Below are 8,530 nucleotides of genomic sequence, written 5' to 3' on the forward strand. Positions count from 1 at the left end.
GTCCAGAACTAGAGGGCATAGGTTTAGGGTGAGAGGGGAAAGATATAAAAGAGACCTAAGGGGCAACGTTTTCACACAGAGGGTGGTACATGTATGGAATGAGCTGCCAAAGGAAGTGGTGGAGGCTGGTACAATTACAACATTTAAGAGGCATTTGGATATGTATATGAATAGGAAGGATTTGGAGGGATATGGCCCAGGTGCTGGCAGGTTGGACTAGATTGGGTTGGGATATCTGGTTGGCATGGACAGGTTGGACCAAAGGGTCTGTTTCCATGCTGTACATCTCTATGTCTCTTTGACTCTGAATGCTGCCAGACCTGCTGAGCTTTTCCATCAACTTCTGTTTTTGTTTCTGATTTACAGCATCCGTAGTTCATTTGGTTTTTATAGACATTAACTACTTTTGCTGGTGATGTTCTGCTGTGTATCTGCATGCACCTGTTCCTTTGATTCCTTCAATTCCCTGCTCATTGTTAAGCCATTCAAAATAGTTATCGAGTGAAACTTGGATATCTTATTTGTTAATCATTTATTTTATTTCCGTTTAGGACACTGGTTTTGGATTCGACGATTTCACTTTCTATGCTAATGAATTCTATCATGTTATGATAGAAAGACCGCCTCACATGAAGATTATTAATTAGTCCCTTTTCAATGTAAGAAAATCAAATCTTGGATAGTCTGTCTGGAGTTAATTGCCTAATCAAAATGAAATGAGACTCTTACACTCCAGTCAATCGTTCACATCAGCACAATGTACTTAAAATATTCTCATTCACTCATAACGTGTGGGCATAACTGACTGGCCAGCATTTATTGCCCATCACTCGTTCCCCTTGAGAGAACAAAGAACAAAGAACAGAAGAGAAGTGCTGTACAGGAACAGGCCCTTCGGCCGTCTAGGCCTGTGCTGATCATCTTACCTCAACTAAACTAAAAAACAAACCTTCTGCCCTTGTTTGGTCCATATCCCTCTATTCCCTCCCTATTCATATAACCATCCAGATGCCTCTTAAATGTCACCAATGTGCCTGCTTCCATCACCTCTTCTGGCAATGTGTTCCAGACTCCTCCCACTCTCTGCATGAAAAACTTCCCTAGCACATCTCCCTTAAACTTTTCCCCTCTCACCTTGAACCTGTGCCCTCTTGTAATTGAAACTCCAATTCTGGGAAAGAAGCCGTTGACTCTCCACCCTGTCAATGCCTCTCATAATTTTGTAGCCATCTGTCAGGTCTCCTTTTTCCAGTGAAAACAATCCCAGTCTTTTTAACCTTTCCTTATAGCCAATCTGGTCCTTGAGACAGACAACAACCTGATGAAACTTCTCTGCACTCTCTCCAAAGCTTCCACGTCTTTCTGGTAGTAATACCCCAAATGCAGCCTAACAAGAATATTATATCACTGCAACATGGTTCGCCAACTCCTGTACTCCATGCCCCGGCTGATGAAGGCAAAGATAGCCACCTGTGTTCCCACTTTTAGGAACTGTGGACCTGCATGCTCAGATCTGTCTGTGTGTTAATGTTCCTCAGGGTTCTGCCATTTACAGTATAATTCACACCTAAATTTGATCCTCCAAAATGCATCACCTCGCATTTGTCTGGATTAAACTCCATCTGCCATTTTTGTGGCCCAGTTGCCAATCTATCTATATCCTGTTGTATCCTTTCACAGTTGTCGGCACTATCAGCAACTCCACCAATCTTCATGTCATCTGCAAACTTATTAATCAGATCACTCACATTTTCTTCCAGGTCATTTATATATGCTACAAACAGCAGAGGTCTTGAGACTGACCCCTGTGGAACACCACCAGTTACTGGTTTCCGTTCTGTGACCAAGCCAGTTTTGTATCCATCTAGCCAACCTACCCCAAATCCCATGTGCTTTTAGTTTTTGTGCCAATCTGCCAAGCGGAACTTGTATCAAATCCACATACATCCACAGTTCTTCCCTCATCAATTATCTTTGTCACCTCTTCAAAGAATGCAATCAGGTTGGTGAGACATGACCTTCCCTGGAGAAAACCATGTCGCCTGTCAGTAACTAGTTTATTTTCATCCAAATGTTTATATATTTTGTTCCTAAGTATCTTGCTTCCAAGAGCCTCCCCGTCTGTAGACACGAAGAGCCTATAATTTCCTGGATTATCTCTGCTTCCTTTCTTAAACAAGGGAACAACATTGACTAATCTCCAGTCCTCTAGAACCTCGCCTGTGGTCAAAGAGGATGTGAAGATATTTGCTAATGGCCCAGCTATTTCTTCCCGTGCCTCTCGCAGTAACCTGGGATAGATCCCATCTGGCCCTAGGAACTTGTCTATCTTAATACACTTTAGGATACCCAAACTCATAGGTCAGGTTCACCCGACTTGAATACCTCAGACCTGGAAAAATCCTAATAAATTATTCAGACATGATTCCTTTTTATGAAGCTGTGCTGACTCTGCTTGATTCGATTGTGATTTTCCAAATGTTCTGCTATTAACTCATAATAATTGAAGCCAATACTTATCCAATTTCACATGTTAGAGTAGTTTTGCTTCGCTCCATTTTTGAGCAGGGATATAGTATTTGCAGTTTCCAATCCTCTGGTACTTCTGCAGAATCCCTAGGATTTTTGGACAACTGCAACCAGTGCATCCACTATCTCTGTAGCTGTCTCTTTTAGGATTCTAGGCTGCAAACCATTGAGGCCTGTTATGCCTTTAGCCCCATTAGTTTGTTGCTGTTGTACTTCCCTGTTTGCCAGGACCTGTGTCACTGCCCTTTGTGCTTTGCTTTTTTGTTCATTTGTTGCTGTCTGTAGTTCTTTGGTGGGGGCCTGGAACGTATTGCCGATGGAGGTGGCAGGGGCGGGTATAGTCGCACCATTTCAAATGTATCTAGACAGATACGTGAATGGACAGGGAGCAAAGGGATGCAGATCCTTAGAAAATAGGCGACAGGTTTAGATAGAGGATCTGGATCAGCGCAGGCTTGGAGGGCCTGTTCCTCTGCTGTAATTTTCTTTGTTCTTGTTCTGTCTAACCCTTTCCCTGAACTGATTGGATTTCATACTATTCCCAAGAATGAGCCAATTCCTGAAGAATCTGAAATGATGTTTCCATGTGCTTGCTGTGCTTTGACCCATGTCCAGATTTGCCCAATTTCCTCTGGACAGTCTCTGCCTCTTCTCTTGGCAATCACTCCTCACTGGAGCTAGTCTCTTTGTAAGTGGCTCCTGTTTCTCCCTTTCAGACATTCTGTGAGCTGCATTGTGTTGGAATATGCTGTCTGTACTCTGACAGGGAGAATCCTCATCTTATCCTCTCAGTTTGGGGAGGGGCAGAGATTATTATAGTTCCTTGCTGACCCAGTGCCTGTGAAGTGGAGACCCTCCGTCTCTTGCATTGCCTCAGGCTTCTGTTGACCTCCCAGAACCATGTTCACCCAGATTACCCAGCCCCATCCTCAGCCCTTTTGACAATTTATATGTGGTTTGTGCAACTATCCCAATTCATCAACTCTTCAGGTCCCAGGTTAATGTAGGTTCTGGTTCCTGGTGATTGCTGACGAACCTGTTCCTCCCAATGAATATACGCTAACCCCTTCTCGGATTTCTGCTTGAGCTTCCCCTGGGCAGTGAGGGGGAGATGGGGAAGACTCCATTTGCCCGGGGCATTGAGGGCGGAGATGGTGTGGGTGCTGGGCATCTCTATCTGTGACAGACTGCGCTCTGCGTGTGTGGAGTTGGACCAGGCTAGGTTGGGGCTGGGCTGAGCTGGGGTGCTCTGACCAATCTCGATTTTGCTGCTTTTCCAGGCCCTCACTTTGTCGCCGTGAACAACAGACATGAGATCCTGGTGACCGATTTCCACAACCACTCAGTGAAGGTGAGCCAGCTCAGAGTAAGCAACTACATCGCTCCCCAACCACCCCAGCCCGAACACCCAACACTGGTGGGGAGGGGGAAAAGAGCGAACCAGGGTGGGGGGAAGCTAGAGAATCCAAAGTGGGGAGTGAGCCCGGAGAGGGAGGGAGGAGTGAGCCCCACATATTGAGCTGAGTGGAGCATGAGCATACTCTGAAATGCAGGGGATAAGATTACACCCCCACCCCAAGACTGTGTCCGGGGAGTATGGCCAGCAATGCCCCCACCCCCACCGCCCCAGGAATGTGGTCACTGTCCCCCCCATCCCGGGAATGTGGTTAGTGCCCCCTCCCTGGGAGTGTGGGCAGTCCCACACACGCTGCCTCCTGCTAGGCTATGACAAGGCCGGGAACATTGACGTTACATTTCTGATTTGGCAGGTTTATAATTCTGACGGTGAATTCCTCTTCAAGTTTGGATCACATGGAGAGGGGAATGGACAGTTTAATGCTCCCACCGGGGTGGCTGTTGATAGCAATGGGAACATCATCGTCGCTGACTGGGGAAACAGCCGAATACAGGTGAGGAACAAACTCAATCTAACCTCATACTGTCGCTCTCCTGGGAGTGTTTGATGGGGATAGTGTAGAGGAGCTTTACTCTATGTCTAACCCTGTGCTGTTCCTATCCTGGGTGTATTTGATGGGGTTTCAGTGTAGAGGGAGCTGTAATGCATGATAGCTAACTCGCATGTCACACCAGTATAGTTTCCTCTGTTTAGATTTCAGACCTGAGTCTCAGATTCATCTATCTCACTCTCCATCTCAATGAAGAATTCTGTCATATTCTGGCTGCTCAATCTCAAGGGCCTCACACAGCCAGACTGGCAATTAATCATTTCTCAATACTCTGTCTCCCTCTGTGTTTCTCTCGCCATCTTTCTCTCTCTCTCCTTCTCTCTGTCAGTATGTCCATTTCTCTCCCCACTCTCAATCTTGTCTCTGTCTCTCTCTCTCTCTCTCCCCAGGTGTTTGACAGCTCCGGGTCCTTCTTGTCTTATATTAACACCTCTGCTGACCCTCTGTACGGACCACAGGGTCTGGCACTGACCTCAGATGGACATGTGGCTGTTGCAGACTCGGGGAATCACTGCTTCAAGATTTACCGATACTTGCAGTGAATCAAACTTCCAGAACTCTGTCGGAGGCCTAAACCTGAGGCCCAGTTTAACTGCTGTGCATTTTGTCCATCGTAGGACAAGTGATGCTTTTGGGTTTTGTGTTTTTGTTGTAAATGCAGAAAGCAGCAATGTTTGAGCAAGGCCCAAGGTCAGAGTTCACCAATGGGCATACCCATTGCCTAGACACAAAATGAACACTTGACTCCAACACTAGCCCAAAGGGATTTGTCCAGAAAGTCTTGCCCATTTTCATGGATACTCCTCAAGACAAGCTTCCCAACTAAGGAGAAGGAATGGGCCCTTTATGGCATATGGAGCTCTCACAAGGCAGACCCTCCAATGCACAGGCTCACCTCCCCAACACTGAATCAATTAAAGTCAGTGTGTGTATGGGACCCTGTACAGTGAGAGTGTGTGTGTATGTGTGTGTGTGAGAGAGAGACCCTATACCCTACTTAGATGTAAGGCCCATACCCCAGAGAATGTATATGTGAGGGATCAGTTGCTGCATATCCTGAGATAGATTCTGTGCAATTGAAATTGCTAATCGCTGTGATCAGTGTTTTGCTGATGGTTTGTGCCTGGAATCAAGAGCATTAATGCGTCAGTTTCCATGGATCATGTTGGGGGGAGATGTAAATAATAGGAAATTAACAACTACAAAGACAATCGACATTCTGATTTCCATCCAGTCGCTCAATTGCACTTTTATGTTTATTCATTCTTGAGGTGTGGGTGTCCCTGGCTGTGTCAGCATTTGTTACCCATCCCTAGTTGCCCCCTTGAGAAGGTGGAGGTGAGCTGCCTTCTTGAACCTCCGCAGTCCATGTGCTGTAGGTAGACCTACAAAACCCAGTGGGAGTGAATTGCAAGATTTTGACCCAACAACACTGAAGGAATTATGATATATTTCCAAGTCAGGATTGTGGTGGCTTGGAGGGGAACGTGCAGATGGTGGTGTTTCCATGTAAAAAAAAATTGAAGAAATGTGGCTGCTGGAAATCTGAATCAAAAACAGAAATTGTTGTGAAAGTTTAGCAGGTCTGGCAGCAAATATGGAGAAAAGTCAGATTTAACGTTTCAATTCCAGTGACCCTTCTTTCCACTACAAGCCCACTAATTCTCACAGTTACTTGACTATACTTCCTCACACACTGCTTCCTGTAAACTCACTATCTATCCTCCCAGTTCTTGCATCTCCGATGCCTCTGCTCTGGTGATGCCAACTTTGATATGTGGGCCTTTGAAATGTCCACCTTCTTCCTCAACCGAGGATTCTCCAGCACTGTGTTTGACAAGGCCCTCAACTGGGTCTGACCCAGCTCCCTCACTTCAGCCCTCCCCTCTTCTCTTCCTTTACACAACAGCGATAGGGTCCCCCCTGTCCTCAACTACCATCTCACCAGCTTCCATATCCAGAGGATCATTAGTTGCCTTTTCCGCCACCTCCATATTCCCCTCCCCTCCCTTGCCAACTTTGTGCAAGGACCGTTCTCTCTGGGACACCCTGGTCCACTCCTACTTCACTCCCAGTTCTCCTGCCTCTCAGCCCACGGCACCTTCCCCTGCAGTCGCAGAAGGTGTAACACTTGCCCATTTACTTCCTCCCTCCTCAGTATCCAAGGCCCAGAAACACCTTACAGCTGAAGCAGCACTTTACCTGCACTTCACTCAATTTGGTCTACTGCATTTGCTGCTCACACTGTGATCGGCACTACAATGGGGAGATGAAGCATAGACTGACCATTTCGTGAAAGTAAGGACTGCAGATGCTGGAGATCAGAGTCAAGATTAGAGTGGTGCTTTCCCAGCACCACTCTAATCTTGGGTGACCATTTCGCAGAGCACCTGCATTCTGTCCGCAAAAATGACCCTGAGCTTCCAGTTGCCTGCTACGACAACACACCACTCTGTTCCCTGGCTAACATCTCTGTCTCCTGTTGAGAGTTTTCTATAGGCCTCTGAAACGTTCCAGAGGTTTAGAGGAAAGGATTGAAAAGATTATTCTGGATAGGAGCGAAAGTAACAGGGTAGTTGTTATGGGGGACTTCCAACTTTCTAAATATTGACTGAAAACACAAAAGTTTGAGTACTTTAGATGGGTCAGTTTTTATTCCAATGTGTGCAGGAAGGTTTCCTGACACAGTATGTAGATAGGCCAACAAGAGGCAAGGTACATTGGATTTGGTACTGGCTAATGAATCAAGAATGCGGTGCTGGAAAAGCACAGCCGGTCAGGCAACATCCGAGGAGCAGGAGAATTAACATTTCAGGCATAAGTCCTTCATCACGAATCATCAAGAGTTCCTGATGAAGTGCTTATGCCTGAAACATCGATTCTCCTGCTCCTTGGATGCTGTCTGACCAGCTGCTTTTCCAGCCCCACACTCTTGACTCTGATCTCCAGCTTTGCAGTCCTCACTTTCTCCCACTGAGTAATGAACCAGGCCAGGTGTTAGATTTGGAGGTAGGTGAGCTCTTTGCTGATAGTGACCACAACTCGGTTATGTTTAGTTTAGCAATGGAAAGGCATAGGTATATACTGCAGGACAAGAGTTATAGCTGGGGAGAAGGCAATAATGATGCGATTAGGTAAATTTAGGATGCATTGGACAGGGAAGGAAACTGCAGTGGATGGGCACAATTGAAATATAGAGCTTATTCAAAGACCAGCTACTGCGTGTCCTTGATAAGTATGTACATGGGAGAAATTGAGGAGTGCAGATGCTGGAGACCAAAGTTGAAGAATGTGGTGCTGGAGGCACAGCTGGGCAGGCAGCAGCCAAGGAGCAGGAGAATTGACCTGATGAAAGATTTCATATGTTTATCCAATGACATTTAAATGCCCTTAAAGTTGGCGAGTCTACTACTGTTGCAGGCAGGGCATTCCACACCCTTACGACTCTCTGAGTAAAGAAACTATCCTCTATCTATCACCCCTCAATTTAAAGCTATGTCCTGCTCCTCGGATGCTGCCTGACCAGCTGTGCTTTTCTAGCACCACATTCTTCGACTAAGTATGTATCTGTCAGGCAAGGAGAAAGTGGTTGAGCGAAGGAGTTGTGGTTTACGAAAGAAGTTGAAACTCTTCTCAAGAGGAAGAAGGAGGCTTATGTAAAAATGAGATGTGAAGGCTCAGTTAGGGCGCTTAAGAGTTACAAGTTGGCCAGGAAAGACCTAAAGAGAGAGCTAAGAAGAATCAGGAGGAGACATGAGAGGCCTTTGGCAGATAGGATCAAGGAAAACCCTAAAGCTTTCTATAGGTAAGTCAGGAATAAAAGAATGACTAGAGTAAGATTAGGGCTGGAAACTGTGAAAATAGGTATGTCTCCTGCGCTGGATTGGATTTATCCTATGATTCTGTGGGAAGCTAGGGAGGAGATTGCAGAGCCTTTGGCTTTGATCTTTATGTCATCATTGTCGACAGGAACAGTGCCCGAAGACTGGAGGATAGAAAATGTTGTTCCCTTGTTCACGAAGGGCAGTAGAGAC

General features: G+C 46.0%; 1 protein-coding gene across 1 annotated transcript in view; it reads left to right on the plus strand.

Annotated features, from left to right (window-relative positions):
• The window catches only part of LOC122550999 (tripartite motif-containing protein 2-like), a 53,696-nt gene extending 47,971 nt beyond the window's left edge, over positions 1 to 5,725 (plus strand). Inside the window, exons 7-9 of the mRNA XM_043692599.1 lie at positions 3,810 to 3,880; positions 4,299 to 4,439; positions 4,886 to 5,725. Of these exons, the coding sequence (XP_043548534.1) occupies positions 3,810 to 3,880; positions 4,299 to 4,439; positions 4,886 to 5,038 (365 nt within the window). The 3' untranslated portion in view covers positions 5,039 to 5,725. The remainder of the gene's footprint in view (positions 1 to 3,809; positions 3,881 to 4,298; positions 4,440 to 4,885) is intronic.
• Positions 5,726 to 8,530: the final 2,805 nt, after the last annotated feature.

This window comes from Chiloscyllium plagiosum, chromosome 6, assembly GCF_004010195.1.
Source record: "Chiloscyllium plagiosum isolate BGI_BamShark_2017 chromosome 6, ASM401019v2, whole genome shotgun sequence".
Taxonomy (NCBI): domain Eukaryota; kingdom Metazoa; phylum Chordata; class Chondrichthyes; order Orectolobiformes; family Hemiscylliidae; genus Chiloscyllium; species Chiloscyllium plagiosum.